The sequence below is a fragment of the Malurus melanocephalus genome, unplaced genomic scaffold (genome assembly GCF_030028575.1).
Source record: "Malurus melanocephalus ecotype Western Australia unplaced genomic scaffold, MMel_1.1 scaffold_14, whole genome shotgun sequence".
In the NCBI taxonomy this organism is placed as follows: Eukaryota; Metazoa; Chordata; class Aves; order Passeriformes; family Maluridae; genus Malurus; species Malurus melanocephalus.
The window spans coordinates 4,796,372-4,820,413 of record NW_026623246.1 but is presented as its reverse complement, the minus strand read 5'-3'; the positions used below and the strand labels follow the sequence as shown (position 1 = coordinate 4,820,413).

At 45.1% G+C, this 24,042-nt stretch overlaps 1 protein-coding gene across 1 annotated transcript in view; it reads right to left on the bottom strand.

Moving 5' to 3' along the window:
* The window catches only part of GAD2 (glutamate decarboxylase 2), a 40,833-nt gene extending 17,726 nt beyond the window's left edge, over positions 1 to 23,107 (bottom strand). The window contains exons 1-7 of the mRNA XM_057384073.1: positions 23,057 to 23,107; positions 22,764 to 22,916; positions 21,523 to 21,756; positions 16,667 to 16,757; positions 15,738 to 15,850; positions 11,858 to 11,973; positions 605 to 684 (exon numbers count right to left, since the gene is read on the bottom strand). Coding sequence (XP_057240056.1) covers positions 605 to 684; positions 11,858 to 11,973; positions 15,738 to 15,850; positions 16,667 to 16,757; positions 21,523 to 21,721 — 599 coding nt within the window. The 5' untranslated portion in view covers positions 21,722 to 21,756; positions 22,764 to 22,916; positions 23,057 to 23,107. The remainder of the gene's footprint in view (positions 1 to 604; positions 685 to 11,857; positions 11,974 to 15,737; positions 15,851 to 16,666; positions 16,758 to 21,522; positions 21,757 to 22,763; positions 22,917 to 23,056) is intronic.
* Between the last annotated feature and the right edge of the window lie 935 nt (positions 23,108 to 24,042).

The following is a 24,042-nucleotide window of genomic DNA, read 5'->3' as shown; positions in this document are numbered from 1 at the left end:
AGATTAGTCGCCTCCTGTGCTGCTGRCTTCCAGAGACCATCATCTTCCTCAGCCTATGCTTCCCACAAGATCCTTCTCTTCACAGCCARTCACAAGCATTTCCCTGTCAAGGCCACTGAGGGAAATGTATCCATCTGAGAAAGATGGTGGGGGCACGAAGTAACAGAATTACATTAGCAAATGCTCCTAAATATTTTATTCCCATAAACGACCCACTTCAACTCATAGTAATGGATCAAAATTTTTAGTCTATTTTGACTAAAACAAGCTTCCTTCTGGTTTCTAAGCACAAAAAAAAAAAAAGAATGATATTATTTTGATACCCTGTTTCACTTCAGATKGAAAGAAAAAGAAGTATCAGAAACCTCTGAGGAAAAAAATTTTAAAGATTTTTTCATGAACTCCAAAAATGGACCCATAAAGAAGCTACTAACAGAGCCAGTTCCTCAAGAGGGATAAATTAGTATAAGGCTGCTGAAGATGACAGTGCTATGGCAAATTATACCAACTGCTGACCACATCTTGCATACTCTCTCTGAGCTGAGCACCTGCTGATTCTTTCCCATGCACCACAAAATGAGCTGTATTTGACATCTTCACTTACCTTTCATCACATCTAATCAAAATCACACTATCTGTACCAATACCCAAGGCTGCAGCTCCTTTCTTCACAGAAAAGTGACTCTGAAAAAATACATTTATTATTATTTATTGGTTTTATTATTTCCCATCTAATTTAATAAAAAAAAAACACCACCCTCTTGCAAGCCCTTCTGGAAACTGGTCACTGTAATTTGAGGCTTCAAAGCAGATCACTACATTTAACTGGAGAAACAGCAATGCCTGCAATCTGGGCTTCCTCCTGAAATATTGCATACACAACTGTGGTGGATGCTGGACCTTGACACACAGCTTCAGCTTCTACTACTCGTACAGATTCAGCTATGAGCTTGGTTTACTGAAACAAAATAGTCTTCTCTAGAGAATTAATTTAGTTTGTGATGTCYAGAGTCATGTGCTACAATGTATCTTCAGTCCAAATAATATACTGAGAGAAATTAAGATAGGAAGCCTAATTGTGATCTCATGCCAGTGAAAGCCAGTAATAACTTCTGCTAATAAACAGATCTGCTGCAGTTTAAAATCAGAACAGAGCTATTACTGATATAGTAAGACTATTAGTTAATCTGTATGTACAAAATAAAATGTGGAAGTTACATACTGGAGTGAGAGTCGGCCTAATTTTCTCTCCCTCATAGGACTTAATGCCTGAGCCAGTGCTGGTTTATAATTCTAAATTAAATCCCAGTGATTATGATAATACAACAGTTTTATATCAAATTATAGCCCAAAGAATCTGATTTTGTATTAACTGAAACCCAGCTGTTAGCAATATTGTCCAAAGTAATTTTAACTACAGATTATTAAACATTAAAAAAATGATAATTCTTTAGGTATACTACAGTACCATTAGCTTAGGATGTAACACTATAAAAAAGATCCGAAGATAAAAATCTAACAAGGCTTTTTAAGTGTCCAGACGAAAGGAAGAYCTAGTCTGCAGAGGATCACAAAGCAGAGAGGTAATTTCTGCTGCTTTGTCAAGGGAGTATTTGCAAGCAGCACAGCTGTGGGGAAAGAGACTGGCACAATGTGGGCTTCACTTAAAGGCCTTGGGGGCACGGATTCACTGCATACTAAAGGGCTCCATRCATAATGAACACTTTGAAAATTACAGCAATTCTAAGCCAACTTAATGAAAGAGGAAGAAGAGTAGAACTGCAACATGTATGTGCAACTGAAGAAGGTAAAAAACCTCTGTGTTTTAAAAATTGCTTGGGGAGTAGTTTTCATTGAGTCTTGACTGCTATGGTTAAGATTGCATASGAGTTTCCACTACAAATTTGTTTTATTACATGCCTGTATCTCACCCTTTTTGGCTGAAATTCTTTAAGTTTTCATGATATYTGCTGACTTTTCAATATCCAGACATTTTGAAGAAGTCAAGATTGCTCTTTAGTCATGTTTTGTTGATGATACAGAGACAATTTGAAAATACTTCCTCAGGTAAATATYTTTCATACTACATTCACTTTTAAAATGCAGTGTGTTGGTACAGCTTTTCWCCATGGGACATGGCTGCAGTGTCCTGACAATGTGTGTTGAGCAGGCACTGAACACTTTGCCTAGATGCAAAATCAATTTTTGAAGTCCTAGTACAGCAAACCACCCCAGTCCCTGAACTAAGCACTCTGAAATGTAAACATACACCCACTGGACTGACTCTCACATAAACTGATGATAAATGAAATGCACATTCATCACTTAGGTGAGCTACAGGYGATTTGTGCCCGTGCTTCATTGTTCTACTCTCCTAGACCGGGTTCCTTGCACCTAGRTTAACCAAGCTGACATCATCCAGGAGGCTTCCCTTGCATTTTGGGGAAAACAGGATTCATCCAGTGTAGGGGCTGCTGGTTTGGAGTGGATGCTGAATGTCATCAGATGTTATCACCCCTCTCTGAACAAAGTCCTGTGATATCTGCTGTGTGTGAGAATGGGAAGTGTGCAGCATCTGCAGCCACCAGTGCTCCAGACACTGCAGATGTCCAACACCCTGACATCGCCCAGCCTATTAAAGCCACTGCCATGCTCATCTCAGAGAGGGAGTCTGCTCTGTTGTTTTCCTAGCTGGGAGTCACAAGGTGCTGGAAGTATTTATACATTGAACATCACAGCTMAGCCATCATGCTGGTATTTTTCATGGTGTGTTATTTACTTCATAAAACTGAATTTTTGAACAAACACATTTCTGTGAGTTTCATCAGCTTCACTAAATTCAGTGGACTTTTCACAAGCACTGTAGATGAAGGCTTGGATTGTGACCAATCCACAACCTCTAAACATCGAACATACAAAGGTCTGTTCCCAGCCCTGTGGGCGTCCCTGAGCCCTATGGGGCAGCAGTGCATTTCATGAGAGCAGGGAGATGAGGCCATGAGCTGGCTACTAACAGGAGGAGGCCCATAAAAAATTCACAAGTTTAGGAAAGTATCTTTTAACATTGCAAAAACTGAAACAGAGCAAGAATATTGTCAGCATAATGACAGTTCATTGATATGCTCTATGAAACTAGAATTGAATCCATGTATTTAAAAGAATTAAATCTGTTTTTTATTCACGTATTATACAAACTGATATGCACATACTGGGTAGCATAAAGATATAAATGAAAGTAGAGACTTAAGAGTAAAGAGTCACAGGTATATTTCACTGGGGTTTGAGTCAATGGCATTACATTCATTAATTTTGCTCCTTATTCCACACTAGTTAAAAAAGATTTACTGTTGCAATTTGTTTTTCTACTAGAAAACAGAACTATTCAAAGTGCCTTAAAAAAAATAAAAGACAGATTTAAATGGTCTTCTATGAGGAAGAAAATTAAGCCCATGTGCTCAAAGGCTKCTACTGGAATATGGCCAAGCTCAGCTGCCTTGCTGAGGTCTCATGGCACTGCTAAAAGAGCACTGGGGAAAGAAAATGAATGTAGTGCTGATAGCTCAGTGGCCTGAAGGCTTTTTACAGACTGAAGGGAATTCAGTGGTTAGGAACCAAAACTGGTTTAGGGATAAATTGGGAAGAAATACAGAAGTCTGTGACAGAAGGGCAAATGCAATTACAATTTCTAAAGAAACTTTGAATATGAAATGGCTCAATCTTTGTATACAGTCACAGATATATGACTGCTGTTATGTTTTTGTGTCTTAGGGCAACACCACAGGAATTACTCCAAGTGCTTGAGAGGCTCTGAAAGAGCAAGGATGAAAGCAAAATAGAAAAAATATAGTTGTAGGAGYAAGTAAAACTTTCACAATGATAAATATTAAATTTTGGTTTAATATTTCTTTGATGGTGCTGAAAATTTGGTTGCCTGTGTAATATAATGGTAAACACAGAGAACTATAAAGGTCAAAGAGATGAAAAGGTTTGCAGAAATAAGCCTGATCAGACAGAACTACTCACAGATGATTTAAATGGGCTAACAAAGGACATTAAATGTGACCTCTTCGCAAATACCGGGGCCACAGACTTTTCAGCCACACCAAGAGGGGAGTTTGAACACCATCTCTCACAACACAGCTGCGTAAGGATTGCCCAGATCTGAAATCTAATGGTGGGAGAATCACAGTAACAAAGGAAGGACAGGGCACACTGCCTGATGCCAGTCCTGAAGGAAATGCCAGGCTTGGAGATGCTGCAAGGTCTGGAGTTTCAGCACTTGCTGTGTTTGCCAGAGAAGACATGGGTGGGAATGGGCTGTCACTTCAGCTCCCTGACTTCCTCCCCTGCTTCATGCACTGCAAAAGGGTGTGTGGAAGACTGCAGATATATCCCCAATAGAGATTTCTCCCCTAATTTCTAACCTAATTTCTCAATGGAAAGGAATGTGGTGAAGTTCAGTGGTGAAGAAGAAGATATGGATATTAGTGACTAAGAGAATATTAAAGGTCAGGGGGAAAAAAATGATTCTGAGCCAGGGKAATTTTCCCTTTGTCTAAAATTTTAAATGTTGTTAAGTATAGGTTTCTTCCCCAGATAACCATTTTTACATGGTTAGCTCTGTAAGGCAGAGACAGTGCAAATGTATTACAGGTGCAAAAATGAATAGACCCTCTGAAAAATGGAAGAATTAGAATAAGTAAAAATGTTMTGATGCTGRAAAGTATGGCATTGTTATCTAAAGMGTTTCAATACACAGATGCTTCTATTTTTATAGCTTGCTAAATTACTTGCTCGTCATCTGGCATGGTTGAAGCTGTCAGGAAGAACCATCCTAATGCCATGAGCCCCAGAGGGCATGGCTGTTTTTTCAGATTGCTGTTTCCCCTTGCTTACATAAATCCAGAGTGACATGAGCTTTGTGGAGGTGGCTTATCAGTAACCAGCTCCCAAATGCTGAGCAAGCCAAGCCATCCCGCAGCTGAACCTCCCCTGAGGTCTGGCACTGGCAGCCTGGTGCCCAGCAAATCCAGACCCCCAACCTCACCCCATCATCTATTCACCAGCAAAGAAGGTGACCACACTTTCCTATTCAGCTCTCCTGGGATTTAAGCACTTTAGAACTCCTGGATGTGTATGCTGGGCTACTTCTCTCTAAACTAATCTAATATGATTAGAAATAATTATTTAGAAATAATCTAAAAATGTGTGGCTGGTCCAGGCTTGGTGTTTGGGCTCCCTCAAAAGAGGGAAAGAAAAAGTACCTCTAGAAGGCACTGCATCTCTAAGACTTTGGCACCTTTTTTAGACTTGAGTTGTCTTCTGCAGATCTTGCTCTTTTTTTTTTTATTGGCTATAAAAAGTGTATAGAGTAACTCAGATTAAATGTTTACACTTTAGGTGATTAACGTTAAGCAACATGAATCCTATCTTTATCATCTAATTTCAAGCTACAGCTTCTGTTTCCATTACCTAAAAAAAGAGCATACAGTGTCCTATCCAAATTTTAAATACACTGTGATGAGATATATATTTGCTGTTGTTTTATTTACCTACTGCTATTTAGATTTTCAAGTCATTTGTTAATATCAGGAGAGAAATGAGGATATTAATGYTTCTTAACATACTAGTATGTACATCTTTGGCATTTTTTGAAACACACACAACTTCAGGCTGCTTTTCTAATCAGCAAGATTCACTAGCTTTTTTTCCAGTGCAGGTAGTTTTGCAGCATTATATGCAGTAAGAAATGTTGCACGGAGATCAGGAGGATACTGTGGCAGTGTAAAAGCCACAAGATATTGACCAGAAGAAGGATTAGACCCAAATGATGAATTTCTCCTTTAGGACGAACTGCCCCAGAGCACTACTTTTTTTGGAAAATAGTTTTACTTGGATTTGAATGATGCTGCTTGAATTAAATTGTTCCTCAAATACGACCAAATTTTCAGTGTTTCTCCCTGGCTTCAAATACCATCAAAAATAATGTTGTAGTTATTATGCAGTAAGTAATGCAAAGAAACAATGTGTGAATCCATCTGTTTTTAAATTTTTTAGGTAGAAAATCTAATTTCTTCTTACTCTGTATGCTCAGAGTGTAATTTACAGCTTTGTAATCTGCACTACCAAATAGAAAAAARGACTTCTAGGCTCCTCAAATCTCTTTCTGGAAGCTGCACCACACACAAYACCCCTTGGGCTTCTGGCAGTTGTGCAAAGTGTCTCCTAGGTTATGGGGACAGAGGGCAACACTGTGTACCATGGAAGTGGTAGAGCAGAGATCAGATTTTCATTCGTTCTACGCAGAAACCAACCCAAAATCTTCCCCAGCCTGTGTGAAATGGTCTATCRAGCTATAGACATGGAAGTCACTTTTTAATTTGGTTCTGCATCAGCACCAAGAAACTTCACAGTAGGTTTCTGAAACTGTTCAGACAAAAACTTCCCAAAGCCACTCTTCTCCCACAGATACTGGTGGAGTCTGACACATTCCCTGCAACTAATGGGGCTTATCCACATGGGAAAACCAGCACGAAAGAAGCTGAAGAGGTGTGATTTATGGCTAACTGCCTCCTCTGGTCTAGCTGCTGTGTGGAGGATAACAATTATGGCTGGGAAGGTGGTCCCCTACCACCCCAGGGCCACCTCTCCAGGGCTCACCCAGGGGATGAGCTCATTCCAAGTGTGTCCAGCTGTCTCCAAGGCTGATCCCTTCAGAGCCAAAAGACCCCCCTTCAGCTGGTACTTGTCAGAGCTACACTCCTGGTGAAGTCTTCAGCAGCMGCTACTTCAACACAAGAGCAGAGCAGACAAGGAGATGCCAGAGGCARGGAGAGCCTCTTCTGTGACCTCTGTGGTCTCTAACTGGGTGAAGAATTCCTTCACTGTCAGATCAGATCCARTCACCTGCCAGTTTTCTTTTCCAAACCTATGATAAGGAACAGTATTGCTACTTCCTAGCTGAGGACCTGACAAGATGTTCCTTCTTAGGGGGCTTCTAGACAAGTGGGAAAGTAAGAAAGCTTTTGTGGACTATGTGAGAACAGTCTTGCTGGGTTGGAGAACAGAGAGGATGGAAAAATGTCTATGTCTTTCCAATTATGACCAGCCTTTTTATCATTCTCTGAACTGTGGGTTAAGCTGACACAGTCCCTAATTAATCAAAAAATCCACAGAAATGCTGCAAGCCTCTTTAAGCTATTTTCGTACTATCATTCAGAAGGACTAAAAGCTGTTTTGTGATTTGAACCCACCAAGTTCTCTRCAGTGAAACTTTCTCTCTTCACTTTTCCTCCTCAGGGCAGCATGACTCTGTCCTTTTGCCTGCTAGGTGTAATCCCTGCTCCCTACTACTCCCAGCTACTACTGGGTATTCTCTAACACAGTGCAGGTCAAAATCACAACAGAGAAAGGGTTAAAATTTGACACGTCTTGCCTCATAGACAAATGAAACAACTAAAATATTCTGAGAAGACAGCTATTTCTTTCAGCAGCCTTCCTCATCCTGAAAAAGGGATGGAGTCCTTTGAACAATTACAGCAGYCTAAAGCTGATATGTGGAAACACAGGAGGAGCCTTTCACTTYAGATTTTTCATCGTGTTTGAAATGATAGACTGAAATAGGTTTTTACAACTGGCATCCATCACTTTTTCCCCTCTGAGTCAAGGTCTCTTGCGTCATGTGCAGACCAGAACAGCTGCCCTGAAGGACATCACTGCTCCTGCACCAGTGCAAATGAAAGAAGACTGATGATGTCCTGGTGAATACAGAGGACTGAATTAAATCCCGAGTGCAAATGCATCTCAGTGAAGTTAAACCTTTGCAGACTGACCTAAGTARTTGCAGGGTACTTCACCATTATGGGTAAAACAGAAACAATTAGAAGCAGAGTGCTGAGTTGTGGCTTGGGGAAGGTTTGCTGGCTAGGRACGTGCAGAGTTGGAATGATCCCATAACCTATTTGAGGCACCAAATGTAGGCTGTGTAAAGGAGGCTCTTTATGGTCAGTGCACAGAAGTAGGTGAATCCCTCCCAAAGGTGATTCAGAACATTTAAATTAAGGAATATTTAGTTCCTAATTTGGATGCTCTGTGTTTCTCTCCAGAGATGCTTCTCTTCACTGGTTGTGCAGAGAGTGAGGCTCCTAATTTTGGAATGTGATGCACTCCTGAATTAGGSAGGTAATTACTTAAAAACTGTGAATTACTTCTCCCTTCTCTTCTCCCCCACTGGCAGCTGAACCTATCATGGCATCAGACTGAGCCCAGATTCTGATTATAGCAGTAGTGGTGGCAACYGTTACACAACTTCATTCATTTATAGTAAAAGAAGCTCTAGACTGGTAGTAATGAAAATAGAGTCTCATCTGGGATGCTGGAAGTSTTGGCTGAGGATTGCTGATATCTTTGCATCTGACTGAAAATTTCAAGACCAAAACCTCCAAGCTTTTCAACATGTACAGTTACTCTAAGCTTTGTTTACTATCACACCATGTGTGCAGTGCATGGGGAAATGACAGTATGGAYCTGCTGCTCCAGCTGGATSCCTACAAATCTACRGGGCCTGATCCCTACAAATCTATTGGGCCTGAATTCTCAAAGAGCTGGCTGAAGTCATCACAAAGCCTCTCTCTGTGATTTTTGAGTGGTCCTGGGAAGCTGGTGAGGTCCCAGCTGACTGGAAGCTGGGGAATGTTTTCCTGATTTTCAAAAAGGGCAAGGAGGACTCCAGAAACTATAGGCCTGTCAGTTTCACTACACAGAAAAGATTATTATGGGAAGTATTTGAAATAGAACACCTGGAGGACAATGCAGTCACTGGTCACAGCCAGCACAGCCTCATGAGGGGCAAGTCCTGCTTCTCACACCTGATTTCCTTCTATGACAGGGTAACCCACCGAGCTAACCTAGGAAAGGCAGCAGATGTAACCTTTTGGACTTCAGCAAAGCTTTTGATAGTGCCTCTCACAGTGTCCTTCTGCAAAAGCGTCCAGCTCACACTGGATAACCCCATCACACAATGGGGGAGCAATGGGATCATGGGCTGGGCACAAGACTTACAGTCAATGAAGGGACATCAGGCTGGGGACTGTCACTAGCAGGGCTCCACAGAGCTCCATGCTCAGCCCTGTGCTCTTCAACAGCTTCATTAATGACTTCATTACACAGGGCTGGAAAGAATACTAGGTAAGTTTGCTGATGACAAAAATTGGGGAGAGCTACTGACTCCCTCAAGGGCAGAGAGACCTTGATAAATTACAGCTCTGGGTAACCACCAACCACAAGAAGTTCAAAAAGGGCAAGTGCCAGATTTTGCACCTGGGACGGAGCAATCCTGGGTGTGTGGGAACAGATACCAGTGTGGACAACAGACTGGGGAATGACAGTAGTGCCATGGAAATGATCTTGGGGGTCCTGCTCAATGGCAAACTGACCATGAGCCAGCARTGCCCTGGTGGCCAGGACAGCCACCCGTGTCCTGGGGGGCATCAGGGACAGCATCACAGCCGGGCAAGCGAGGGGATTGTCCCACTCTGCTCTGGGCTGGGCCAGCCTCACCTTGGATGTTGTGTGCAGTTCTGGGTGCCACAATATAAAAAAGACATTGAGCTGTTAGAGAGTGTCCAGAGGATGGTGAAGGGTCTGGAGAGGAAGCTGTGTGAGAAGCAGCTGAGGTCACTTGGTTTATTTACCAAGTGACTGAGGGGAGACCTCGTTGTGGTCTTCAACAACCTCATCAGGGGAGGCAGAGGGGCAGGTACCGATCTCCTCACTCTTGTGACCAGTGAGAGGACACAAGGGAATGGCACAAAGCTGATCAAGGGAGACCTAAGTTGGATCTGGAAAAGGCTTTTCACCCAGAGAGTGGCTGGACACTGGAACAGGCTCTCCAGGGAAGTGGTCATAGCACCGAGCCTGACAGAGTTCAAGAAGCATTTGGACAACGCTCTCAGGCACATGGTGTGACTCTTGGAGTGTCCTGCACTGTGCCAGGAGCTGAATTTGATGATCCTGATGGGTCCCTTCCAGCTCAGGGTGTTCCAGGATTCTATGATCTACATTCTGCTTGTTCCTTGGCCTTTGTCTTACAAGAGCATCCAGYTATGGCAGAGGGAAACCTCAGTCAGGCCGAGGAGTCTAAAAGTAGGTAGATCATCAGCATGATGTGATAAATGAGACAAATGACATTCACATATCTTAAGTGTTTGCTCAGGTCCTGCATGACACTTCTTCTCTTAAGAAGGATTGTACTTTTAGGCCTCTGTAATTCCTGTAACAGCTTCTGGTGTTTTGAGGGTTAAACTATGATCCCATATCCTTTGGGCAATTAAGGGTTAAAGGGTCCTGTCCTCACACAGTGTTTCTTAACATCTCATACTTTATAAAAAGCTTAATTGACAAAGGGACAAAACCGCAATATCAAGATACTTTTAAAGTGTAATGGATTTCAGATACCGTCCTATGAAACCTCTATATATTTGAGTTTTGAACGTTTAATTGGCTAAGGGAACTGCTTCTTCCCTGGCATGAAAACACAATTATTAAAGCTCATTTCATTATTTTGAGACTGATAGCACATTTTGGGTCATTGTTTAACACTCCATTGCTATGAAAACAATGCAATTCTCTAATGATTAATAGGATTTGTTACTTTAAATAATCATGCTGAACCTTATTTGCTATACTTAGGCTTGTAACTTCCATATGAATAACATCTCTAGGTTTATATCCAGCTTTGGAAAGTTGCTACTCATTTGTAGAGTGTCCTCTTTAACTACTATGGGGACAATAATTCTGCAACGTGGAGCCCACARCTGTGTATCACATCTCATCCTATCCTACTGCTATGGAAGGCATCCTCATGGAGATTTCCTCCTGCACTTTTCTGATCAATTTTTAGGGTATTTTGTTCTTCACACTTGCAGGGAATGGAAACACATTCTACTGTAAGTCAAAAAAGGCACCAATTGTTACCTAACATGGACAGTATCCTGCTGAGCCYTGGCCACCAACAAGTCCTTTCCGGCTGAGCCCATGCAGATGGGAGAGAAATTTGGAAGTGGACACTGAAACCTGAAAACCACTCACAGCCCCTCCTGAGGATAACCCTTCCTCTTTCCTCCTGCACTCACATTCCCCACTCTCAGGTGTAAGGAGTTTTAAATGATCATAAAGCTGAAAACAACCCCCAGACAGAGACTTCTGTAYGGCTGTAGAAAGAGCAGAGAACTCTCACACAAGGACTACTCCTGTTGTGCCCATTCCCCTCACCTCTGGCACTCTCAGGTCCCAGTGGTGACTCTAATGAATCCCTTTTGCTGAAGCTTTTGCTCACAGGCAGAAACTCACAGCAAAGCCCAGTTGCCCAACAAACACTGGAGCTTCTCTGCTGCACACACACASACAGCACTGCCATACAACTGTCTTCATGTATGTTATCACCTTCTCATTAAATAACAGCAGAAGTGGTTTCARACGGAAAGGTTTTGACTCAAAAGGATTTTCTGTTGCCCAAGCATGACCCGAACAGATGACATTCCTGGCAGAAAGTGCTCAAGCCCAATGACGAGCTCTCCTCGTTTGATSTAGTCCTCCTTACCACTCATATCAACACTTATATGGACACGAGTGAGAGCAAAGAAAGAGCAGTGGTTTGCAGACACTGGATCTCAGCCACAGGAAAGTGCAGAGATCATCCCTCTCTGTATTAAAAAAACAGCCTCTTCCCATATTTTTATTCCCAGTGAAGGAATAACAGACATGAAGACAGTTGACAACAAATTCCTGTTCAGCTATTTTCTTCACCGTAAGTTCACACAAGCAGATGTAACAGATAGGAAAAAACAGAAACACATACATGTTCTGATGTGAAGGCAACCAGTCTGGGAATAGCTGCCATTCCTTTTTCTTTAACTTCTGGGAACATCTTGAAACGTGCAATCAACATAGCATACATGTTAGATATGGCACCACCTGGAGTCCACAGTAATACACTGTTACTTTTTCTATGCATTGTAGTATCATTTCAGAACAAACAAATCTTGCTACAGTTTTTCTAACTGTAATGCTAACGTCTCTGCCTTGTGGCAGGAACACAGGTTCTTCTTCCTGAGGATCCTCACGGCTAGGCTTTGTAATAACAGGGTCTACTACACACAAACAAAAACTTATGCAAAAAATACCATTGCAAAAAATGGCTGGGGCTTCCTTTCACCCTCATTCTATCTACCACCTATCCTTCAGTCCCCAGTCTTAAGCTCTCCATATGCCATCAACACATAATCCCCACTCTATTCCATCTCCTAAGCAGACTCCCCCACAAGGCAACTTCCTAAAGGATTTCCAAGTGCCACCTAATATATATTCACCCCTCCCAAATGAGGGTGGTGTTTCAGGCCCCAGCTTTGAGCAAACCCACCGAGACCCAACAGCCACTATCTTCTGGATAACTGGAGTGGGAGGAGGGAAGAGAAAGGAAAGAGGACCATCCTAACAGATAYTTTTCATTTTAATAGTCCTCTGATGGGAACTAGAGAAAAAGACTAAATGTCCCTAACGCTTGCCTTAAAATCACTGGCATACATTCACTTAAAATAGCTATTTCAAGATGGGTGTTTTACCCACTCCAAGATGGGTATCAGATGCACAGATCTGCAGTGGTCTGTTTTTCCTTTCTGAGATTTTTACAAACTAAGTCTCTGTGTCTACAGTGAAACAATATTTGGCTTTACATTAATGCTGCATGAGCACTATGGGAATATAATGCAGTACTTGAGGCCAAGGCTGAGAACTTTTACATCTGTACATAAAAGTTTTGTGTGCACATAAACACACAGACAGACAGACATTTACACATGAAATTCATCAGGTTTATCCTGTGTGTATATATATATATATATGCACACACAGAGATTGATTATATTGATATTTATGCACATATATTTATACAAAGCAAAGGTTTTAAATGAACAGGTCAAAATACTGCTGAGGTAGTGTTCAACCATTGCAACATTCATCCATCTAAAAATGGAGTGAAGAGCACAAGATGTGCACCTCCAGGGGATGGTTCGGCTCATCCTATGGCAGCTGTTTGTGGTAGGTGGCACTTGCCCTGCAGATGCATCCCCCTCTCTCCCTCTAATATTCAGGAGCTGCTGTAACTAGCCCAGGGTAAGAAACCCAATGCTTGGATAGCCAAAGAAAGRTAAGCTAAAATCCACCCTTTAAGCAGATGAAGGAAGCACTGTTAGGTATCTGTGCTGGCAAATTTGGTTTTGACTTTTGTTAGATTTGTTTTAATCTCACTGGAGATCTATATACTGTTCCACAGCCCACAGAAGCTGTGCCCTTCATTTCTGATCAGTATTCTAGCTCTGCTCCTGCACTGAGCCTGCCCTGCCCTGGGCTTTCCCTGACCTCACTGGCCCTCTTGCGAACCCAAGGGAAAATGCCACAGAAGAATGGCATTGCTGGCATACAGGTCAGTACAGATCAGGGTTTTTTCTCCCCTTTCAACTATCTGGAGAGATAAAAACATATTTCTACACCTCTCTTCAGAAATGATAAAAAAAGAAATGGAGAGATTAAGATGAAATGCTCAGGTACCTGCCCCCAAAAAATGCAGATGACATGCAACAGTTGCTCTTGATGATTTAGGCGACTGGACTAAGGTGTTCAAGCTGAAGCAATTTGGCCTATCTTGTCCAAACTCATTGGCTCAGTGTCAAAAGAATCAAGACTGAAAGGTTAAGTTTCTTCAATACCAGGCTGTCCTATTAGTATTTATTACTCAGTCATTGCACCTTAATTTTATTAATAAGCCAGCATTCTGCTTTTAATTTTGTATCTGTGTTTACATCCACAGTTAACTGCAGGTAACAAAACACACCTGGAGAATTTGGAGAAAATAATCAGGCTTTTTTGCTTTACACATATATTTCATTCCAGAGAATGCAGAGAGAAAGAACCTCTTTGCAACAGTAAGGTCTCCAGCTAAAGCCATGACAGTTTGAAGGGAGAAGACAGCACAAAAATTATTTTGATTATTGCCTAAAAGAGCAGAACCTGCACACTGAATATTGCTGCCTTATGAGAGAAAATTAGAAAGATGCACTTTTCACAAACCAGAAATTGCAGAGAAAGAAAGAATCAGAGGTGGCAGCCCTGCAAACACCAGCACGCTCCTGCTGGAGAGCCCGTCCCCACACGGGCTTAGCTGGATGGAGGGAGCACTGACACACCAGCAACGCCCTGGCCCCACRTCAGGGAGGACCTTCYCCAGCCCCAGCAGGGCCAGCAGTTCCTCTGGAGGCACACACCTCTCCTGGCTCACACTGTCTCTACCTGAGTTTGCCAGACTGGGGCAGATTCAGCACACGCACTGAGCCTTTCACCCAAGCTGCGACCATGCTCTGCCCTCCAGAGCTGGCTGGGCAGCATCCCTATCGCTCTTCTGTCACCCTGAAGGGCTCTGCCAGCCCAGTGGGAAGGCAAGGAACCGAGACCAACTGTACCCAGTCAGGTCAGGGTTGGTAACCAGCCACCSCTCAGTTTCCAAAAGCTTCACTTGGGTGCTGGGCTCCTGAGCACCAGATGCCTGGTGTGATGGAGGCCAAGGTTTTCAGGGAGATCTCTGAACAGCTGTCAGAGGTTTTTTTTTTTTTTTTCTCAGTGGTTTTTAAGAAAGAACTCATCAAAAAGCAATATCAATTGCTCTCATCTGTTTCTCTGCATCTGTTGAAAGGGCCAAAAAAACCTCCCACACCACTTCTCATGTGTGCATTCAGATGTGAGAAGTTGAAGATGAGCCTTGCCTGACCTTCATGGCCTYGGACAGCTGAATGTTTGAGGCTGTGATCAGTGAGGCCTTTCCTTTATTCAACAGTGCACTCTGTCCCTCTCCAGCAGGCCAACTAACTTCCCTTCCAGAAAGACTCCTTCTGCAACAGGTAACAGTCTCTTCTCTTTTGACAAGCCAAGATATTATACCCAATGTAAATTCTTCCAATATTTTGCCATTTTGTAAGACAGACAGGCCAAGATTTTTGAGCAATGAAATTACAGAATAAGAGAAGAGGTGACAAAGACTATAAATCAAAAGACTAAGTGTAATGATTAAAAAAAAAAAAATCTTAACAATGTTTGTCAGTGATTTCTCTACACTAACTTTTTTGCCTTATTGACTTTCCCYGAAGGAATCAGGTTTCTAAGCCTTTAAGCACTCAGATTAACTAGCTACCCAAATACCCCACTGAGCAAAACAGGTCAGCTTCACATGGAAAGCCAACAGTAYGCTATAATGCTGGCAGGGTCATACTGACTCCACTAAAATTGCTGGAAGGGATGCTACGTCTTTCCCTGTTGGCTCCACGTTCCCCTGCAGTGATGGAGAGCTTTGTTGTGTTTCTTCCCTCCATTATTAATACAATAGTCTTTCTATTCCATGTAATCCATAAAAAGTGGGGGCAAAGAAAAACTGCAAGGCAAATGTCTCTTCTCATTATGCTTCCCATGTGCCATTACAGCTGCTYATCATGCAGTGCAATTTGCTCAAACAGACCCTCATAATCACATCCCTGAAATTCATAAACATGCAATACTTTATCTCAAAGAGGCCACTGGTGTTTACTAGCAAGTGTCCTCTCAAACATGCATATTTAATTATGTTTACTCTTTAGCTACAGGGGATGTCATACACCACAGTCTGAAAAATAGAGAAAGCTTGAAATGTCATGTACCAGGTGAAAATATCCCATCGCCACAGCCCCCTGGCCAGCCAACCATCTCTCTCATTTTCCTTAGTGTGACATATTCCAAAAGTACAAACACTGGAGCAATTTCATAGGTGAACCTGAAATGTAGTAATGTCCATATTTAATGCTTTCATCTCAACACTAACATATCTTTCTCCAATATTACATTACATCATAGCCACAATACACTCCAGCTTATACATTATAGAGTTCTGTTTCACAACRCTTTCCACAGTCTTCCTTCTGGTTTGACATCAAATGTCTAGAAGGAGAAATGCAGAGAGCACTTGAGAATCCATTTCCACCCACTTCAGTGAAAAAAATCTTGCCCCCCTCTTCCAGGTTCAAGGCTTTGCCCTATATCCAAGAGGCAAGGGGCAGAGCCAGCCCTTTGCCCTGCCCAAACCCATGTGCATGTSCAGAGGCACAGGTCAGCAGTCCTATTCCGAATGACCAGACAGCTAAGCAAGTACAYAAACATTCTTCCTAATCCCAAAGCAAAAAAAACCCCACACATTAAATTCTGCATCTCTTTCTTACAGCTCTGCCTGCTCTGAGTATGGATTGTACATAACCCCTCTATGTGAATGCAACTGCTCATTTAGCACACCTTTCATTTTGTGTATTATGCATGCAAAATGCTAATCTGTATGTATTTTTTGTGTGCTTCTAAGAGGTAGAAAAACCAACATCACATCAATATGATGAAATTTTATAAAAGACAGCGTACAGGACAGTGTTGAAAGTCTTTCTGTAAATAATGGTTGTAACCATTTAAAAAACAGATATTTTTTCCCCCAGAAATTTTAACATTAAATTATTCTTTCATTCAGATACAGCAACTAATATTTCAGAGTACTATTGTAAAACTGTATTAAATATCTATATATTAAATAAAAAAATCTGCTACTTACATATTAGTATTTGCTGCTGATGTCAGCCAGTCTGCCGCCAATCCAACCATGTCCAATCCAGTTGAAAGTTGATTAAAATATCTAGGGTGCCCTGCACAGGATGGAAAATGTTATCAAAAGGCTGATGACTCTGAATGAAACTATTCAGTGCTGAACAGCATATTTACCTCCATATTTCTATAGAGAAGGAAGCGCTTTCAAGGTATGAAACAAAGCAAACAGCAGTAAATACATTTCTTGAAAAAGGCAGGATAATTTCTCTTCTTTCTCATTCCAAACTCAGTAAAATCAGAGTAATTACACTGAACACAGAATAATGAATTCCAACATTCCCTATTATCCTTTCAATATGCCTTGAAAATTAGCACATTGCTGCCTCACAAAAATAGCTGTTTGCTCCCGTTAGTGTGTCACATGTTGTCACTGGATATGGTTTTGCCTGACTAGGTTTGAAAGGCACGCATGAGACACCATCTGAAGAGCTTGCCAGGACATATAACATCAGTGATGAATGGCTAATGATTGTAATAGACAGGGCGAAATGAGAAAATGGAGTATTTTGGTGACTGCTTTGCACATGACTCAATGGCTGATGATTGTACGAAGATGGCAGGGAAGGTGGTGGTCCTTGTCATTTCTTCACTGTCAGAGTGCAATTACAAATAACCTGGCTACTTGCAATTGTAATTTTAATCAAACACCATGAAAACCAGCACTGCTGCCCCAGCACAATGATGCGCAAGACTATATTCAGTGAACTGATAGTCCATTTGCTTGGTTAATCGAATTCGCTCCTATTTTTTTCTAAAATCCTCCTAGAGATTTTCCTTAAAAATGTGCCTCGAAGCATTAAACTCAGGAAGCATTAAAATTCCATTTTTACTAGTTACTCCCCGCAAGCCCCTGATAAGTGGCATAATTACTAGTACAAATTATGGATGGCCCACAATTACTTAAATGCCATCCAACTCAAAGGAAGGCAGCCTCTGCTTGGAAAACACCTGTCCTGACCCTTAGACGATGTACTGTTATTGCMATCAGAGAAAACAAAAGATAGAGCAAGATGATTGAGGAAATGCAGATCCAGCACTGAGAGAAAACTTATCTTCGGTCTCCCGTGGCCTCTTATCAGGCGTGGACACATGGCTGGCAGAGCAGCACGGGGAATTGCTCCCCAGCTCCCACCCCGCAGCACACAAAGGCAGAGTAATCAGGCTGAGCAGGCAGAGCAGAGCTGAGGATATGGGGCAGGGGACACACATGCAAATTCCACCTCCCTGTGCCCTTAACCTGAGACCAGCCCYGTGCTATTGCCATCCAGCCAGATTGCATTTTGCACTGAGCTCCCCTGGCCCAGTGACAGGAATTGCCACCTTTCCCTGATCTGTGCTGCCAAAGACTGGCAGCCAAAGCCCCCGAGGCACTGAGGAATGACGCTGAGATCCAGCAGAATGAACTGGATCGTGCTCCCTGCTCTTCGCACTTTTGAGTGGGGTCAGTGGACCTAAGACACTCGTGCACCACCACCACCACAGCCTCAGCGATCCTGCTCCATGGGCTCTGCCTGCAAACGACTGCCCCTCCCCTAACCGAGAGATTTTGAAAGAGATTTCCATATTTATAGCTTAGATTCCACATCACAGCTGGATCCCAAATTTCACCTGAAAGTAACAAAAAATTAGCAGCTAAAAGCCTTAGTTGATCTGGGCTACAGGAAGGCTCAAATAGGTCACACAAACTCCTGTTTTGGAAACAAATCCACGCCGAAAAGCTGGGGAACAGCAGAATTTGAATCTGCAGCTGCGGTGTCTCAGCGGGTCTCTGTCAGCCCCACACCCAGCCCCAGGCGACAGCCCTGTTGTCACTGCTTGTTTCTTCAAGCGAAGCTYCCAGCGCACCACCCGCTTTGGGAGCCGCCGCACGAACGGGGCCGGGCGCAGGCGGGGGTCGGGCAGCCGTACCCTGGAGCGAGCAGCGCTGCATCGAGAGAGATCAGGACAGAGGGAACAGGAGCTGCTGCTGCTGCTGGGAGAGCCCCCGGCACCCACACCTGTGACACAGCCCCTTYCGCTCCATGCCCTTCCCTTCTGCCGCACGGCTGTGACACGGAGCGGCAGGGAACTGCCCCAACCTCACCCCGGGCCCCGCTGCAAGGGTTGGTCTGTCCTGTGATACCTCAATATATGAGCAAAYTCTCTTCTCTTGGCTAGATGGCCATGGAAAATGGAGGCTTTGCTTAAAATACAGGCTTCACTGGCCAGATAAGAAGAGTTAAGAAGTGCTCAAAAATCACTACCCGGGTGCGTCTGCCTGAAATACACATCCTTTGTCGAGGTTGTTCTGAACAAAGAGGTACTGGAAAAGAGACTGTGACAGGGTGAAGAATGGGGGGAGAGGTGAAAATAGGAGATTATTACTTAATGATTTAGCAATAAACGACGTTTTTATAGATATCCCAGAGACAAATCGCGAGATGACAGCCAAGAACCAAGGCCAAGGACACCTGGGGCCTGGCTTTCCCTACCGAGGGCGTGCCTTCGCCCCATACACCCTGTCAAACACATCCCGCCAGCACGGCTTCGAGGACAGACATGCCCAGCACGAACACAGCCCCCGCAGCCGCCGCAGGGAAGCGATGAGAAGGGCTGGGCATGGCTGGATAAAGGCACGGCTGGCAGCACTGAGCCAACCTCACTGCGTGCTTGGCCAACACCAGCGCCTGCCAGGGAGCAAGGCTGGGCCAGAACCGGCTCCTTGCGCCCTTCCTGCAGCTCCCAAACCATTTTTAAACATTCGTATTTTAAATCCCCTGTTCAATTTCAGGGGAATTTCACACCCATCTTTCCCTGCATTCGCAGTCACTGCCTTTTACATTCTCTCAGCCGGAATTCTGTCTCTGCTGGTAAGGGGGCAGAAAGTGTGGCATTCCCGGGCACCCCAGCGAGCCGTGGCATGCAGGCAGCGCCTGGGAGCAACCCACACCTGCCCCTCGGCCAAAAAATCAGCCATCTGCCTCGTCGGATCCCTGGACCTGGGGATCCAGCTGTGAGGCTAATCTGTGCAATACAATTTATTTTTCARTCAGCCTCCCGGGCCCCTGCAGCCAAACCCTGCCCAGGAGGGGCCGTGTCCGAGGGGCTCCTGCAGCAGGAGTGGGGGCAGACGCTGCCTCCAGAAACCTCACCCTACTGTCCTTCCTCTGGGCATAATTCCAMTGTTTTACTCTGAAGCACATGCCGAAGGGCTCCAGATGTGAACCATTTTGTGAACMCCCACCCAGGCTGGGGCTGTTTACCCCACGGTGCTGAGAAGCAGCAGCAGCCAAGCGAGGCGGCTCTGCACCCCCTGGGCTGAACCTGACCACGACACTGCATGTCACAAAACACCCCAGAACCCGTTCTCAGACTTCAAAGACATTATTTTCATGAAAACAAATTCTAAAATGCCGAAATTGGAAAGCCTCCAATATTTAGAGAGAGGAAGAGAAATGGTAACATTGTTTATAAGGGTCTTTTTTTGGATGCACAAAATTAAATAGGTCTATTATATGAAAACAAGTTCTAACAAAAACCAATTAATGAAAATCACCTAAAAMCCACTATTTTCTGATTTCCCAGGATCAGAGATCCCACATTCTACATCATTCCGTGCAAACATGTTTCCTATGCCCTACCCAGACACATCACATTGATCATTGAAATGACCGACTTTGTTTCTGTGGATATTATAATTTTCTAACTATTTATTGCAATATTTTACAGACATTTTGATAGCATCCAACTCATGCATCAAAAACATGCAGCTGGTCATTTCCACCTCTAAATGAGGAGGATTACACAGATTCCTCACCATCTTCACCGGGATCGCTCTGTTCTCAGAATCCGGATTTTTTTGTTTTCCACTCAACCTCTAGTCACAAATCAGCCTTTTGTCTCTTTCAGTAATTGCTACGCACTTATTTTTAAGCTATTTCTCAGTAATTCAAATTCCCACTAAGAGCTCCCCGGACTCCCTATTATTTCCCAATGACAGCCGTAATTGCGGCTCCTTTCTGCCTGCTCCGCCGCAGTTTATTTAAGGTGGTCCCGGTGACGAACCGGGCGCTTCCCCACGCCTGGGAGCCCCATGTCGCTTTCCCTCCACGAAACCCACAGCGGGGCACGACTAAAGGGGTATGCCAGGCAGGATGGTATACCCATCCCTGCTTTCCCCAGTGAAAAACAACAAATGGCTGATAAAACAAATCGGACTTTGGTTTTACTGCTTCAGCCTAAAGTTGAAACAAAACCCTCAATATTCCTGTGCACGGTTCTGCTAAATTCTCCAATTTTTATTTTACGTTCTGCTGGCGAAGTGAGAGATACGGCAAATGACCGCTCAGAGGTCGCACTTACAGGCCATTTACTGCGATTTTGGATATTAAATGGGCTGGTCCCTGCTGCCCCTCCCCGTGCAGGAACTTCCCTCTGCCCCGAGCTCCGCGCCCACCGCAGCTCCGCTCTGCAGGGAGCAAGAGGCCATGGCCAGGGCATCACTCGTGAAATGGATGGAAAGGAACGGCAGAAAGTGGTGAAGGTGGTGCAAAGTCTGCTCAGTGGCACGCTCGGCAACTCCGACGCACAGACACATCAATTTTAAATCGGAAAGGGTGTGCGAGGCTGCCCTGACAGCTACAGAGATGGAGCTGCTGGAGTGTTTTATCATTTTGGAAAACGACTTCTGTCTCTGCTAGAAATTGCTTGGAGCTGACAAAATACAGTTGCTGCTTCAATCTTTAACGTTTCAAGCTAAATTGAAATGACACCTTTAATCAATGGATGAGACCATACAGGGTAGGAAATGAGCATTGCTATTACCTGTTTTAATTGCATACTTCAGAGTTGTTCTGCAGTTCGATAAAATTTCTTCCAAGGTCTGTGGCTGGTCTGCCAGTTCCCAGTTATATTCCTGAAGCAGCTCATTTGGATAATGGAAATCAATAACTTTTGTTGATCTATCAAAACTTTTCACCACATACTGAAGTAAAATGTCCACAACGTCTTGTAGGAAAGACATAGTTGTTATTTCTCCATTGCATGTCGGCAGAAGATCTGTGAATGGAGAAATTTAAAAGTTAACTTCGTTTTATGACCTCATGCACAGATTTTGAACAACGGCTCCCATTTATCCCATTTATGTTTAGAAAATCTTTACATGGTGTTCAATACAAATAGGCTTTGTTATCATTTARTAAACAAATTGGTAGGGTTGTATTTCAAAAAATATTCTGAGAGATAACACGATTTAATATCCCATCTCAATTSGCCAATTCCATCCACAGTATATTTCAGACCAATTTTTAAGAAGGAGTAGGGAAACAAAAAAAGAGAAAACGAATCTCAGGAGAAATAAAGACTGAGCAACAAATGCYGCAAGCAGCACACTAAAAACTCTCATTTGCCTTGCAATAAAATACCTTTATGGAGACTCTCTAATGCAAGTGACTTGTTGACAATTTAATGTCTTTTTCTGAGGCAATGCTGCACGGGCTCTCGGTGTACACAAATCTTTTGTTTAAGCGCGATGGCTCMGTCAGAGCCTGACTGTAGTGGAAGCCCCTAATTTGGGGTCCCGGGCTGCCGAGAAAACGGGAGAATTCCTGGGCAGTGCATGTTGGCGGGAAGCTGGGATGTACTCACTAGCGGAGACGCTACCTCCAAGGTCAGAAAAGATAAAGTGCAAGAATAYCTCGAAATAAAGCAACTGAGTAAGAGAGCGCTCTATCTCCCTCCTCCCCCCAACCTTAATTACATCGCAGGGTCTTCAAAGAGAAGGTCGCTGCTGTAGGTGCTCCTTAGAAAGAGAAAGCTGCAGGCTCCAGCACGCGGGATTTTACTGCTTTGGGTTTTTCTTTTCGGGGTTTTTTGTTGTTTGAATGATTTTTCGCGGATTTGAGAAATGCCCGGCGGGGGCCGGGGCTGAGGGCGCAGAGCTCCGCCGCGCACCGCCCGGCCCCCCACGCCTTCGCGCAACGCGGGCGAAGGCGATTTCCCGACCTGAATCGATGTTTTTTTCTTGCTAGTTTTAGAGAAGCAGTGTGCCCCGGGAGCGCCGTTACCTGTTGAGTGCAGAAAGGCGTAATTCACGTCCGCTTTTTGGCAGCCGCAGGGTTTTTTGTCGCAGGTACAGGTCGGCCTCGGCTCCACTACCCCGGGGGCTGCTGCCCTGGCGCCGGTTTCCACGGGCTTCTCGGCATCTCCGTAGAGCAGGGCTTGACAGCGACACGGACACAGGGCCTCATTACCGGGGCCTCATCGACCCTCGTCCCCCGCCCCCCCAGCCCGGGGCAGGTCCCGCGGCGCTCCGAGGGCGCGCCCCCGCCGCGGGCTACCGGGGCCTCCCTGCCCTTACCGCAGAGTTTGTTTCCGATCCCTCCCGTGAACTTCTGGGCAACCTGACACCAAGCTCTGGCTGTAAGAGAAAATCGAGCGGAGGGTCCGTGGGGACGGCCGTGGGCTGGGGGAGTCCCGTCAGACCCCCGGCCCCGTTCCCCAGGAATCCCCTGCCCCGCAGAGCCCCGCGGCGCTGGCCCGGGCTCGAGCCGCCGTTGGTCCCCGCCGCCCGCACCGCTTCGTCCCGCCGGTCGAGCTGCCACAAAGGGAGCTCCGGAGACCGGGCAGCGCTGTCACGGCGGCTCCGTCGGGCCGGTCCCGCCCGGCCGCTCGGCGTCCCTCTACCTGTGCCGGGGGTCTCGGCGGCCGCGGAGCCCTCCTCGGCTCCGAAGTGCCAGAAGCCGGAGCCGGGGCTTGCCATGGCGGAGGCGAACCGGCGGGGCGGGCGAGGAGCGGCGAGCTGCAGCCCAGGCGGCCTGAGCGAGTGTGCGTGAGTGTGAGTGTGCGGGTGTGTAAGTGCGCGCGGCTGCGCCAGGCGGCGGCAGGCGAAGGGGCGGGAGCGCCCCGGGCACGCGTGGGTGGGAGCGTCTCCCGTGGGCGCCCCCGGGGCGCGCTCCGCCGAGCTGGAGCTGCCGCGGCCGCGCCCCGCAGGAGCTGCTGCCCGGGACGGGRCGGGCGGCTCCACGGGAGGAGGTGCCCGCTGAGGAGGCTAGCGGCGACGGCGTCGGCTATTCTAAGGGGTGTCCGCACCATGTATCGGAGGATCGAGGGACGGCGGTGGGCAGACGATAATGCTCTCGGCAGACCCGAGCTATAGGGGCTGCTTGTAGGGGGGCGAAGGCGAGCGGGGTGGCCTGTGCCGCCTTCACCCCACCGACGGTCCTTGGGGCCGCAGCCCGGCGGGGCGGGAGGAGAGCCCGAGCTCCCCCGGCGCCGCCGAGCGCTGAGCGGAGTGGAATGGGAGTTTTCCAGGTCTTGGCGCGGGTGGCCGCGGTGGTCCAGCCT